The sequence below is a fragment of the Lissotriton helveticus genome, chromosome 8 (genome assembly GCF_964261635.1).
Source record: "Lissotriton helveticus chromosome 8, aLisHel1.1, whole genome shotgun sequence".
Lineage (NCBI taxonomy): Eukaryota > Metazoa > Chordata > Amphibia > Caudata > Salamandridae > Lissotriton > Lissotriton helveticus.
The window spans coordinates 365,185,254-365,200,620 of NC_136069.1; the positions used below are offsets into that span (position 1 = coordinate 365,185,254).

The following is a 15,367-nucleotide window of genomic DNA, read 5'->3' on the forward strand; positions in this document are numbered from 1 at the left end:
CTTCTACATCCTCAAGACAGCCAACAGGAGGACAACCCCCTGGGGGAAAAGGATGCTACTAGAAGACGGGGACAATTTTTTCAGGCACTAGTCACCTCGCAATCCCAAGACCAGCCATTGAGCCACCATCTCTTTGTCTTTTACGATCAATGGGAGAGCATCTCTTCAGACAAAAATGGTGTTAGACATCATGATCACACTTAGATGATAAGATAAGATATGCTCCCAGAGTCTTCATGAAGTGCATGGCTTTGGTGGCTGTTTTCTTAAGACGAAACGGGTACCAGGTATTTCCTTACCTGGACAACTGGTTGGTCAAGGGTTTTCTGCAAAAAGATCCACCTTGGCCAGTTGGGAGCTGTTCAAGTCTCTCGGGCTGAAATTGAATGTAGAAAAATCCTTCCGGATATCATCCCAATCGTTGGTGTTTCTAGAGACCATTCAAGGCACCATGGTCGCCAAAGCTTACCTGACTGCAGAGAGAGTTCAGAAAATAATGTAGACCGCTACTTTTGCAAAAAGAAAGTTTACTTCATTGAGAATGCTCAGGTCAATGTTGGGGATGCTATCTTTGTGCTTTCAGTTAATGTCTGTCGTCCGCACATAAGACGGGGACAATTGAAGACACAATGGACACAGATTCACGGTTCATTCGACATGATCAACATTGCCCCTACGATGAAGCAAACTTTGTCATGGTGGGGAAAGACCAGCAATATATCTCTTTCAAGTCAGCACAACCATGTTTCATAATGACAACGAGCGCTTCCTTTGAAAGTTTGGGGGGGCTCATCTTCAGAAACTGTAAATACACGGAAAATGGTCGTCCAAAAAGCACAAATGCCCATCAATCTTCTAGAACTAAAGGCTGTATTCCTGAGCCTACGATTGTTTTTACCCAGAATTTGCAATTCCTCCATCCTGGTTTTAACAGACAACACCACCGCCTTGTTCTATCTCCCCAAGCAAGAAGGAACAAGATCAAAACAGCTCTCCTCTCAAGCCTAGCAAATATGGAAGTGGTTACTTCCGCACTGCGTCTATCTGCACGTCAAACGTGTCCCAGGGATAGACTACCAGTGAGCCGACTCTCTAAGCAGAACAACAAGTCAGTGCCATGAATGGGAAGTGAATCAGAAACAGTTATCTCAGATCTTCAAACAGTGGGAGTACCCCAAATCTGGATCTGTTTGCAACTCTCTTCAACAAGAAATGCAAAAGGTTTGCAAACAGTTTCCCCCAGAGAGGGTAATGGGGAATGCGCTTCAGATACACTAGGCAAGCATATCGCCAATGCATTTCCTCCCTTTTCTCTCATGCCCAGGGTGATTCGCAAAACGAAGAAGGAACCATGCCGTCTCATTTTTCCAGCTCCTGCATGGCGGAGACTATATTGGTGCACAGAGTTTCTCCTCCTGTCTGTTACGTCCACTCATACAGTTTCAGCTGATAGAGAATCTCATTTCCATGAACAGGGGTCAGGTATTGCATCCTCATCAAACATTTCTCAAATATGACAGCATGGCGCTGCACAACAATTAGTTTGGATCGCTGAGTATCTCATTGGAATGCAAATCTATCCTGGAACAGTCATATGCTTTTTCCACCATAAATCTTATGTGGCAAAATGGAAAAGGTCGTAATACTGGTCTATCAAAAATAATAGGCACCCTTTTCGCTCTCCTCCAGAACAGCTATTGCCATATTTTCTTTTCCTGGTAAAGTTTGGCTTGGCCACTCGTCAATAAGAAGCATTTAGCAGCAACTTCAAGATTCCAGAGAAACAGGTGAATTTTCTCTGTGGTCTACTAAACTTGTTAAAGAATTCATGAAGGGCTTATTCAGGGCTTTTCCAGCAGTAAAACCTCCTGCAATATCCTAGCAGCTGAATACGGTTCTTTCCCAACTCATAAAATCTCCATCTGAACCGATCCATAAAGCACATATGAAATATCTGTTGTGGAAAATTGCCCTTCCATTGTCTATCATGTCAGCCAGAAGGTTCAGCGAAATGTAGGCCTTTACAGCCATTGAGCCTGTCATACAATTCGGAGAGAATAATGTTTTGTTAAGAACCAATCCAAAGTTCATCCCAAAGGTCCCAACTTCTTTTCAGTTGAATGAATCTATTGTTCTGTCAACATATATTAAAACCCCTTAATCTGCTGCAGAGACGGCTCTCCATTCTCTAGATGTCAAACGTTGCTTGAAATTCTGTATTTCACAGAACAAAAGCTGTCAGGAAATCGAATCAGCTTCTCATCTATGTTGCTCCACCTAGGAAAGGTTACGCACTTCAAAGAAGCAGCATAGCCCGTAGGGTGTCCGCAGCAATTGCATTTCGTCAGGACAAAGCAGGAAGACCACTGTCGACAAAAGTCATGGCACATTCAACCAGAAAAATGGCTACATTCACAACTTTGTTTTCTGGAGAATCACTACCAGACATATGCAGAGCTGCAATGTGGTTGAATGCACATTTATTCATCAAGCACTATTGTTTGGATTCATCATGGAAAGTGGATTCCACTGTTGGACAGACAGTTTTACGTTTTCTTTTTTAATGAGGTTCAGATTGTTTTTCTGTTCTTTCATTGCAACATATTGAGAGATGTATTGTTATTGTTTGTATCACCATCGTTTTTTCTAATATTTCTATTTTTTAAATGGTTCATGTTTTACTTCCTTTGTACCTCTTTAGAGAGTGGTGTCCCCTAACCCACCACCATTTATTCTTTCCTTACTGCTAGCTACTCTCATTCAAGTATGTGAATCTGTGAAAGATGAGTCTAAAAAGGTTTGCTTTAGTGCATACCGTCTATCTCTACAGTTTAGTAAGTAGATCATCCAAACTCTTACGTACTACAGTCTGAAATTCCATGTAGCAAAGCACAGCTAATAATTGTCTATCTTTACAAGACTCTTGAGTATAACGGTTGCTTTTCACAAAAAGTAGGTCATGCCTCCTGACTTTGTCGTAACGTTTTATAATCAACAGAACAAACCTATGAAATCTGGCATGCTTTTCCCAATGAACTGACAAAGCTTTACCCTTTAGCATTGGCTTTATACTTTACCCAACACCAACCTATTCAAGTGCACATAAACTAACAACCATCATGCATGTACTTATAAAATTACAAATGTGTCAAGAAATACAGCTTGCAAAACAATATAAAACCCATCTCTAGTGGTCCTAACAAGAATCATCATAGTGAAACCCCACAGGGTGTGTCACGGTGGGTGTTCAGCATTGTCTACTACTTTGCCTACTACAGTAATCTGTGAAATAGTATGCAATAAAATACCTTTCTGTAGGTTCAAATATAGAATAATAACAATACATCACTAAAAACCTACCAACTTTAACATATGTTTTTCGCAATAAATACATCAGGCCTAATGCCTTTATAATAACATTTCACGAGACGAGGAAAGGAACAGGACAATAGCCATGATCATTGGCTTGCAACCATAATCAACTAAATCTTGCTGCATTGAGTATAAACCAATACGTGTAATACATGCAGTCTTGTTAGTGGAAGCACTCAAATTTGGCTGTTACAAATCCTGTACTCCGGGGAGACCCATATGTGGGTGGAACCTAAGCCTCGCTCTCGGTAGGGCTCTAAATTCTCTTTTTTGTTGTTTACTCAAGGTCAGGTGACAGTGTCACTGTCAAACCAAACCTGAAAATTCATGTAGGTTAATGACTGCCCTTCTCCCATCTGTGCTGCTTCCAGAGACAAACACTATAAATGATCTAGTTTTTATGTATGTCACTCATAGAGGGCCTCTATCGTTTATTTGATTCTTAAAGCCATGACTCCTTGCTATGACATCACAACAGTCGATAACAAAACAGGTTATCGACTGTTGCAATGTCATAAAGGCATTCCGGGACAGGTGAAAGGGCTTTCTGAGAGCCTGTCATTGCAGCTCTGCTTGTCTGCTTTGACTGAAAGCAGCGAAAACAGGTGCAGGAGGGGGAACGGAAGGCAGGGAAGGTAATTGGTTTTTGTTAAGAACAGCATGTAAATTATTTATTTTTCACATTTGCGCAAGTGAGGAGAGGGCTTGCTCTGTATATCTCTCCCATTTTCCTCTGCCCCTGCGCAGTAGAAGAAGACAGGGCCAGATGATTTTAGGAGCCATACATAACATAACATTATAGATGGATAAAAAATAAATTACAGGGATATTTTTTCACATTGGGGTTCTGAGTGACATCATAGACACCTCGAGCTTCGCTCTTGTTGTCTATTTGATGTCACTTAGTACCCCTCTGTGGAAAAAAAACTGTAATTCGCTGCTACCCATCTATAATTGTATATGTCTAAGACACTTCAGTGGCATTACAATGTCCTATGTGTGACCCTGAAAGTTCAACCTTACGCAGGTGGATACATAGACAAAATGATCACAGCTGCGTGGAGGGCAAGCACTTTTTTGTGTGCACACAATGACTGCCCACTCAGAACATGTAATATTGGCTCCCAACTTGTTAAGAGCCAAAACCCCTTTCCTAGTGCTTCTCACATAATTGTCTGGTGATAGATGTGCTGTTAAGCCAGCCCATAAAAAGGGTCACTTTTACTAGAGGTCGCACAAAATCCTTAATTGCCAAATGGCCCAATGTCATTAACATCATCCCAAGCTCCCCTTGCGTTTTAGAAAATAACACTTTAGATTCTGGGCAATGCATTTACCCTTTTAACTTAAAAATATGGGGTGAACAGTTCCCGCACAAAGAACTCTGCTGCTGGGAAGTAAAAGCAGCATTGGCAAAGCAAATAGTTCTCACCTTTATACTGCGACTTCTGGGTTGTTGATTTTACCAATGATTGCAAAGTATGGTTTTAAAAAGTAAAAGCTTATTTCAAAATACTAGAGGAAAATCAAACACATATCTTGTGGTATCTCAAAACTGTGCATTGTATTCAATATTTATGATCTTTATAAATATCATGGTTTATTTTTCATGTACTTTTCACTCCTGGAACTCGGTACAGAATTTAGAAAAATAAAGAAGTGTCAGAATGTACAGGGAAACACTTGCCAATTACTAATTTACTTTCTACAGGATTCAACCATTTGCTCCTCTGCTGTAGCCTCCAGGAGAAGTGTAATGCTAAGTACACTTTCTGCCTCAGACATTATCTGACTGAGTGCAGTAGGTGGACCTTCCCCCCAGTGCAATAACATCTTTTGTGTTCCAAAGCATGTGCTTTTATGCAATAGGCAGATAAAAGAAAATCTGCCCTTAAAGTTTGCCCTTCATGCATACCCCTGCACAATTACCCCTTTTTATTTGCTTATACAGATAAGCTTGTAGGGGTGGGGAGAAACACTGTGAAGGGTGCTAGGGAGTAGTTGAGTGATGAAGTAGCATGTAAGGGAGGGAATTAGAAAACACATGCAATGCTCATGGAGTGCTGAAAAAAGTAGGTTTTGTTAGTTTGAGCACACACGTGTTCTTGTTGTAAATTTCTTTGCAGCATATTTTTAAGAAACAAATGTATAAGTTGGCTGTTAGACTTTGTTTTCATGACTCTGCCCCTCATGACCTCACTCCCTTTCTTATGCCACACCTTGTCCCCCAATGTATAGATTCCCAGGGTAAATGTTTTCCAGTTTCAGCACTGCTTTAACCCACTAAAACAGTCTGCATGAAGTATGGCAAAATAATTCAAAGGTGAACGAAAGTTGTGTAGATTTCTCTAATATAGCAAACGGTTTCCTACATCAGTGTAGTTCACTATAAGTACAATCTATACATGGGTCTGTAAAATAGGTATGCCCACTCCCCCTCTTGCTTTTTCCTCTACCCTTTCCCTCTACCCCGTTTCCTTTCCCGCTCATTGTCAGGTACAACTTTGTCTTTAACTTCTTGTGGAAAAATAATTTCTAGAGATGACTGGAACTGTTCCTAAATAAAGTTCAGAAAGACCCATTAAAGACAACAGTTCTCTCCGTGTGTGCTGAGTTAACTGGGAACCCTACTAATCATGGCATCTCAGCTTCTTTCATCTGCTGGCTAGAATTTATTCAGATGGGGATACTTTTAATCATGCCTGCTTTCTGCTATTTTTACCCATGGCCGCTGGTGAGTTCATATGTTAGTTTATGTTTGAAAATAGCATTTAAAATTAAACTTTTTTTCTAAGGACTAAGAGAAATGATTGAAAATCTGCACTGTGCTCGAGATATGCAGGCAATGAGAATTCGAAAGAAACAAAGACAAAGAATCCGCCCACAGCCGGGGAGTCTGTACACGGCAAAAACATCTACTTCTGAAAGATACTCTCTGAAAGCAGCGGTCGAAGGGAAATGTCCCTTCTCGTATTCCTTGGAGCAGGTACGTTGTAAATTCTTTACAACTGAAGAAACATTTCTTCTACACGCAAATTACCCATTGAGTTATCTATTTTTGCATTAGTGGAATTATTTGTTTTCTCAAGAGATCACTCCTGATGTTTTACCAGATTTAGCTGCTATGTAACATGCTCATACATTCTGGCTTTCCTATTCTGATGAGTGCAGCTTTCTGCAGATCCCTGCCCCAAAGAAGGTTTCAAACTTCAGACTAGTCACAGCAATGACTCTTTAGCCCTGCCTGGTGGCACCACACTTCACTAGCCATAACTCTGCTTCCGGATGGGTTGTTACTGGACTGTATTAGGTGCCAGTTCCTATTTTTCGTGCCTCTTCAAGGTATGTGTAGAGGAACCGAGAGAACCACAAACATTTTAGGACAGAAGATTTTGCATAGTATTTTGTTAACCATTGCTCTAGCTCTTCGTGAAGGAAGGAGGGTTCTTAAGAGGAGGAATTTTCAGGAAGATTGTGTTTACCACCATCTTTACCAGAGGTAAGTAGCTTTTCTCCAGTATTGGATCTTTCATAGATTCACATGCTTGAATCATCCCCATCGTCGCATTTGGTGTCCCACAGTATACATATAAAAGCAGTAGACAAAATTAGCATAGGCTACCATGCAATGAAAAGTCAGTGGCATAGCCTATCCACCTTCATTTATAAAAATAACCAAATCCAACCAACAGCCAATGGCACCCTCTAGAACATTCCCAAGAGAGGTTAGGTTCCTCAGATTTTCTACCGCACGTCATGTGAAAGGGAGTCTCCTTGAGCTCTGCTCAGTTTTTCTCTGTTTCTTCAAGTTTCTTACCAGTATTTTCTTCAAACATGTCTGAATCTTCTAAGAAGGGTCTCTTCAGGTCGTGGGGATCTTGTGGAAAAAAGAGGCTGCATTCTGAAGACCCACATAAGAGCTGCATCTACTGCCTTTACCCTCAACACAAGGTAAAATATTGCAAGATATGTAGAACCTTTTCTACTAAGACCCTCAAAGACAGGGAGGGTAGACTACTAATTTGGCTTCAGAAACGTAAGGCAAAATCTGATGTTCTCTCTAAGGATGAGGAAAGCTCTCCCTCATTAACATCTAAAGAAACACCTAAAAGGAGAGAAAGATCTCTTGAATATCCTAAGGCTTCTCTAAAAAGAAGGCATCAAAGAATTCTCGTCATGAGGAAGAAAGTACCTCAAAAGAAGAAAGCTTCCATTTCCTACTGAGGAAAAAAGCTTTTGAAAAGACAAAGACACATATTCTTCAAGCCGTCGGCTTTTACTGCCGACGGCGTTAATTTCTGAGTCTCTGTCGTCAAGAAAACCATCCTCAAAACAAGTTTCTCCTTCATCATCGTCGAAAAAATCTCCATCGCTGACGATGGACCCATCGACGACGTTTCAGGTGACGACGAGTGCTGTACCGCCAAAGATCTCATCGTCGACGACAACATCGATGACTTCAACATTTTCGTTGGCGTCCTCGTCGTCGAAGGTGGTCCCGTCGACGACGGTGGTCCTTCCGTCGACTACGGATGTATCTGGTCCTATTATGTCCTCATCGATGATGCAGACACCTTTACCGTCGACGAAGTTGTTCTACTCCACGCCTGGCCATAAGCGCCCATCTTCTCTGCAGCTTACACCAATGTATCCATCGGTGTCGTCGACGAGACAATTTTTGCAAAATCCTGCGACAATTTCTCCTTTACCTCCTTCAACATTCTTGGAGGAGTCTGATGATGAAGGGATGTTTGGACCTGCGGATAGTCCTTCTCAGTTACATGTAAAGTATCAGGAAGATGATGACGAGGACTATGGTGGATACTATCAACCGGAATATCCCCCTCCTCATGCAAAACTGAAATATATGGTGCCAGTTTCTGAACCTATGGTCGACCTTCCTGTTGCAATGGTTCAAGATCTTCAGGATTTGTTACGAGACTATCATACACGTTTTCCTTCAGCACCTGTTCCTCCACCTCCTCAACCTCCACTGCCAGTTGCTACACCACCTCATACTTCTGTGCCTGTGTCCGCACCGTCCTCGATGGGAGATAGTAGTGGGCCGCAACAGCATCCAGATACCTCTGATGAGGGAGAAAATGAGGATAATCAGCCTCAGAAGGAGACTCAAACAGGGGATGAGTGGGATGACTATGTCATATCTACACCAGCTTCTCCATCTCCTCAAATTATAGAATCTCCGCCAGAGGACAACGGCGGCTTTCATGCTTTAATTGAGAGAGCAGCAGCACGTTTTCAACAATCTCTAACAGTAAAGCAATCAGACTGCTTTCTTTATGATTTTAAAGACACATCTAGGAAATTGGTTAGGTCTATCCCTATTGTTGACCACATATGGGAAGAAGGATTAAAAGTGATGAGAACACCAGCCACTGTTATTCCGGTTTTGCCTAGAATTGACAAAAAATACAAGGCTCCGGACGATGCTCCAGCATGCCTTATTAGTCATCCTAAGCCTGATTCTGTCATCTCGCAGGCTGTACAACGGAGATCGAGGAATCCTCTAACGCCCATCACTGCTCCACCTGACAAGGAATGGAGGCGCTTGGATAATATTGGAAAGAGGTTTACAACCACATCAGGAGCAACTTTTCGGGCTGCCAACGCTCTTGCGATTCTAGCCAGGTGCGATTGACAGATGTAGTCGGATATTGTCCAATTTTTAGATCTACTTCCAGAAGACAAAAAGATGGAAGCGAGGAAAATCCTGCTTGAAGGAGAGAGGCCAGCATCCAAAATGTTGATGCGTCCATGGATATTGCGTCTTTGGGTTTCCGCCAGCTTGCTGGAGCCGCTGTTCTGAGACGGCAGGGTTGGCTGAAAGCAACTATGTTCCGCCCTGAAGTACAAGGCAAAATTTTGGATATGCCGTTTGATGGCGAGTCATTCTTCGGCAAGCATGTTGATGATGCTTTGCAAACCATCAAAACAGATACTGACACGGCTAAGGCCCTAGGAGCGCTCCATTTCAGGAAAAACCCCTTTCGTGGAGTGTGGGGCAGAGGAAATTATTATTTTCGAGGAGGTTATCAAAGGTACCACCCTCAATAATACACCTCCTACAGGCCGTCCTACCAGCAGCAACGGCATTATCGCGCACCACCACAGGCTGCCTACTCTAGACAGCCTAGATGAAAACAACAGGCTCAGCCCAGAGATACGGGACGTAAAGAGTGATGATACTTCGCCGCCTGCCGCTCCTCTGTATTCCCGGAAGAAAATACCTCTCTCTCATTTCTTGAATCAATGGAAAAATATAACATCAGGCAAATGGGTCCTAGATATATTAAGGTATGACAGAAAAAATATATAGGAGGCCCCCTTACTGAAAGGTCTGGGACCAGGGGAAATATGTGAAATAAACTAATGTCCCTAAAACAAACAGACGTACACCCTATATGTTACAATCAATATGGAACAAGAGGTCACAGGTTCTATAGTGACACCCTGCCTGTCACAACAACACAACAAGAGAGATGAATTATGCTAGTGTTAACAATGTAAATAATATTAAAATAAAAAGGCTTCATATAATAGGACAAGAACTGGATTCAGAAATTTGTTGTAAAACAGAGCATCCACATGATTTATTTAAATTCATAGAGTTATAAAAACAATTAACATTTTATTTGTACATTAAAATCATGAATCACATAGGCAATGGTTAATGAATGATACACAGAAAAAAAATTTAAAACAAGAATTACACAAAAATAAAATTGTTCCAGAGAACAAGTGTCGACACGGCGTTTCGGTTTTTGAGGATGTATACACCTTCTTCAGGACAGATTCTACATACAGAAACACAGAATTACCAAACAATGATCATGATTGTACAACAAAAACCTTAATCCTCTCTTGGTTACTATTGGTTATTTTGTTTTGTGATGTACATTATGCATCAAGAAACCTATAATCAAAATAAAATTAAATAAAAAAAATTAAACACTGCATTTATTTACTCCTAATCTCCCTGTACAAGTTATGCAAAATGCAATAGATTATCAATTGCTTGGTGAACAATAGAGTTTGGCAGGTAGTTAATCTAACTACTATTATCTAAAGTAAAGCACTAGTGCACACCCAAGTACCTTACCTCAACTAATAACAGCATGGATTCCCTCAGGGTTAAAATTTTTTGGGATGATTCTGAATCTTGATGTAGAGACACGAATATCATGACGTCCCAAGCATTAATCGTTATGGGTACGTGTACATGAGCACTGTCTACAGGGATGACATATTGAGACTAAATGATTGTTTTCAATAATCTTCACAACAAATAAAAGTGTGTCTACAACATAAACAACTTTACCTTATTCAAAAAAAATTCAATTGTTGCCCTGTCCAGAGGAGCCACCGATTTAAATTTGGTTCTTCCACTGTTATTCTAGTATGAAAAAATGAGATTGTCTAATCAATATCTCAACATTTGTGTCCTTTCCTATATTGCTGAATTTAAGACGCAGGACTCACCAATTAGCAGTAGAAATTTAAAAATCGCTGCAGCCGTGGACTTAATCCACTCAATCTGTCGGCATACAAGTCTTGGGGGTTGACCTCCCGTTTTTATAAGCGATCAATCTGTTGAGAGAGTTAGTATCTATGTTATGGTATGTTCATTGTGGCGCTATTTGACTAATTTAGAAATGAGCAGAGCAACAGTTGTTTATTAATTCAAGAGACATAAAAATAACTAATATCTGGCTAGCAAGCCATTCTAATAGCTTTGGGGGCCCGCAGTAGTCTGAATTGTAGGAGTGTGATGGTTAGTAGTTTGGTTGCTACAGTCATTGGCAGTACTGGCAGGGGCAATGGATGGTACAAACTACAGTGGCCTTTGTAGAGGGCCCTGGCACTTTCCTTTTTACATTTGCAATAATGATCTCTCAACCACACCGTTTGAATTTGTGTAATAAATCTTTCAATTTGCTACTGATCTAGAACTCTATTTTGGAGTCTGTCTTTACTTAATAAACTGTATTTTTTCTAAATCTTTTTATTGAAAACAAGGCATGACAAACCAGACAAATAAAGTATTAACATATAGTGGCAACATGGTTGTGGTACGGGTGTTACACATGGAAGAGAAGCAATAAAACAAGAGCCCAAGAGTCACAATTAGAGTGTATTTAGGTCTTGTGCTGCCAGTTCTTCCCTCGCCCTCGGGGGCTCTCATATACTTCCCCTGAAGGTATTCCAGTTGTCCCATATCTGAGTCCACTTGGCGGGGCACCCCCTAGCTTTATATATGGTTCTTTCTGTGGCCATATACTAGTTCATATCTGTACTCCAATCCCCAATAGTTGGCGGGGTCTTGGCCTTCCACAGTCTCACAATGTTGCGCTTTGCCACCATCAATCCCAAGGTTACTTGTCGGTAGGGCCCCAAGCATTTAAGAATAGCTAGCTTAATATTGCAATCAACCTTCTGCCCCAACAGCTCCTCAATGAGTTCCACCACTGCCGCCCAATACCCTTGAATCATAGCGCATTCCCAGAGTCTATGAACAAAGGTGCCCTCCTGCCCACACTGTCTGGAGCACCCACCGTCTACGCTGTACCCAGTCTGCACCAATAGTGGACCTGACAAGTAGGACCTATGAAGGATCTTGAGCTGTATCAAGCGAAACCTTGAGGAAATAGCAACCTCTCGAAGAGAGGTGACTGCTGCCAGCCACTCCTCGTCATCCAAGCCTGCAACATCGTGATCCCATTTTCCCCGTAGATGAACGAGGGATCAGGCACAATGTTGATAAGTTTCTTATAAATCAGTGATATGGCCTTCTCAGGGAGATCACCATCCAGCACTACATCCTCAAGAGGGGAGGACTCGGGGAGCGAATCTCCCCTGGGAAGCACAGAGAGCAGGGCATGTCTAATTTGGAGGTGGCGAAAATTCACCAAACTAACCAACTCAAATTCCTGCTGCAGCTGCATAAAAGGAATAATGTCACCAGACTTCCACAGGTCTCCCTCCTTAGATATGCCAATGAGGTCCCAGCGATCAAAACCCTTCGAGTGGATCAGCCTTCCCAGTTGCTCGTTATGCCACAATGATGTGGCGAGTGTGATCCTGCCCTCCCTTCCCAAACTCCTCGTGGCAGCTTTCCACACTTGCACCGCATGGCCGGAAAGCCCGGTCAATGAGCGCACATACAATGCCCCCCCAAAGCTCCGTCCCAGGAGAAAAGCCACCTGTCTATCTGGAAGGCAGGATCCCCCGGATATAATTGACTGTATTTTTGACTTTGTGAAGTGCCTTATTTTGGGCAACAGTTACCTCATGAAATTGGGGTTGAATACTGACTGGTTCATCAACCTGGAGACAAGTTGTTGAAGTAATATTATGGTTGTACAGAGTAAGGGGTTCCCTTACCCCCCACATATTAACATGGGAAATCTTTGAACGGTCTTCCACTAACTGCTTTTTAATATAAACTGATTGTTAACATTAGCACATTATAGCTGGAGTTGCATAGTAAAAGCACTACACAGTTGTCGGCCAAACACGTAAGTGCATTGAGTCATGTTACATATAAATGCACTCACATAACCTGAATGCGGACACTTTATAAACAAGCATTTACAATGCAATGGTTTCGCCTTTTGAAAAGTTTGAGCTATTGGCATTGTAAATGACAACATTTTTATTTATGTGTTGGTTTTGAAAATAAATAAATAAATAGCATTGTCATTTACAATGCCAATAGCTTAATCTCTTGCAAATGGGGCAGGGCCATGACGAAGTTGTTGCTTTTGAGTAACTACACCGATTTTCAAGAAAATGATATAATGTTACACTTAATTACATAAAATAGGGACCCGCCATTTAACGCTTTATTTTTAGCCCAAAATGATTCCAGCGCAGTACACAATTGTCAAAATAGCTGCTGACGCTCTGGTTGTTCTCATTGTTTTTACGCACTCTCGCTATAATGGTGTTGCGAACTGCAGCGTAATAATTATGTGATCTGGCGTAATTTTGGGAATTTCATACCAATTCCTGAAATGACAATGCTGTTGTTAAAATGTCGGCCGGGCCTAGTTGTTACCAATGGTCAACATTAAGTCCAGCCTTCCCATTACTCGCTCTTTAGGTGTGCCCGGAGATTTCACCAGTCGCCATCTTGTAACTGCTGGTTGACGTGGGGCAGGAGCGCAGAGTGCCGACCCATGTGTCAAGAGTCACAGTGGTCGCACACATGCAGCCTGCAAACGTCGCTGTCTGGAAAAATGGTTGTCATTGAAATGGGTATCCCGCTAACTATGACCTGGCTAGCGCCTAGAGGCATTCAGCTGAACAGGCGCTCGATAAGTAAGTTGCCAGAAGTGCTCCGTGGCGTGCACCCACAAGCACAGTTTTCAAGACTGTTGTTCCAAATGTTTTGTGGCAGGCCGGCTGTGCGGTTTGAGTTACACCCCCATTAGCGTCCCGGGGTTTCCAGGCTCGAGTGTCCGCAGGAGAGGCGGGTACTGGACCTCATAGTTACCTGTTGCTCTTGTCTAACTTTAAATTACTTGAGGGATTCCCCCTGCAAATAAGAACTTTCTAAATAGTGCTCCAAACCGCTCTCCTGCCGCTTCTAAGCACTGTAAATAGCAGGTGTTCCGGTCACCCCATGTAACAGGCTCAGTTTGCCGACTTCAGAAGGATGAGAGGCAGAGAGGCGTACCTGGGAAGTGATCCTGTGTCTAGCATGCTATGTAGAAGTTTCTGCGGCGCGGGCATTAACCCATTGAGCTCTCTGCATCTTGAAGAGCTTGAGGCCTGCACAGGACCAGGGCACACGTCCCCTCAGGCCGCACCAAGGGCTGCTCTGACAACAACTTGGCACTAATCCGATTAGTATCAGCACTTTAAAACCACAGGCACTCCGGGGCGAGGAGGGGGCGGCGGAGGAGGGGAGAGAGAGGGAAAATAAAGAGCGGGAAGGGGAGTGATAGAGAAGGAGGGAAGGAAGGGAGGAGAGAAGTTAATAAAGAGCTAGGAGACATTGTAAAAAAACAGAGGAGAGGAAGGGAGAGAGGGTAATAGAACTATGGAATGAAAGGTGCATCGAGGCTAGAAATATGGCGAGGTAGCGGAGCAACTGACATTGAACGGAAGAAAAAGACGGGATAAGGTTGAGAGAGGGACGAGAATAAATGATGAATAAAGACACCGCGGACGAGAGAAAATATGACAGAGGAGTAAAGTGACGGATCTATGGGGATTTGTGGTGGGGGGCACGGGAGGTGTGGGGGGGGGGCAGGATGAACCGCGGATGGGCAGAAAGAGATGAATGAAGTGACAAAGGACCTATAGCTGATCTGGGTAGAAGGCCCTTCTGAGAAGGGTACGTCTGTGGCAGCGCTCCTCAATTTAGCACCCTGGAGCCGCGTGTCGAAATGAATTTATAGACACGTTCATAATTCGTAATGAAAGTATAATTAATAGAAACAGACCGCACGTGTACAATCGTAACAACTACTAACACGGACAGCGGGAGGGGGGGCGGGCACACGGACAGAAGGAGGGGGGGCGGGGTAACGGGCTCACGGACAGCGGGAGGGGGGCGGGTGAACGGGCTCACGGACAGCGGGAGGGGGGGGGCGGGTTAACGGGCACACGGACAGCGAGAAGGCGTAAAGTGACGGATCGCCGGGGATTTGGGGTGGGGGGCGCGGGAGGCGGTGGGGGGGGCAGGACGAACCGCGGATGGGCAGAAAGAGATGAATGAAGTGACAAAGGACCTATAGCTGATCTAGGTAGAAGGCCCTTCTGAGAAGGGTACGTCTGTGGCAGCGCTCCTCAATTTAGCGCCCTGGAGCCGCGTGTCGAAATGAATTTATAGACACGTTCATAATTCGTAATGAAAGTATAATTAATAGAAACAGACCGCACATGTACAATCGTAACAACTACTAACACGGACAGCGGGAGGGGGGGTGGGCACACGGACAGCGGGAGGGGGGCAGGGTAACGGGCT

At 43.1% G+C, this 15,367-nt stretch overlaps 1 protein-coding gene across 2 annotated transcripts in view; it reads left to right on the forward strand.

Moving 5' to 3' along the window:
• Positions 1 to 15,367, forward strand: part of BRCA2 (BRCA2 DNA repair associated) — a 480,797-nt gene that overhangs the window by 212,113 nt on the left and 253,317 nt on the right. For both annotated transcript variants that reach the window (XM_078657152.1, XM_078657154.1), the window contains exon 16: positions 6,168 to 6,358. In XM_078657152.1, the coding sequence (XP_078513278.1) occupies positions 6,168 to 6,358 (191 nt within the window). The remainder of the gene's footprint in view (positions 1 to 6,167; positions 6,359 to 15,367) is intronic.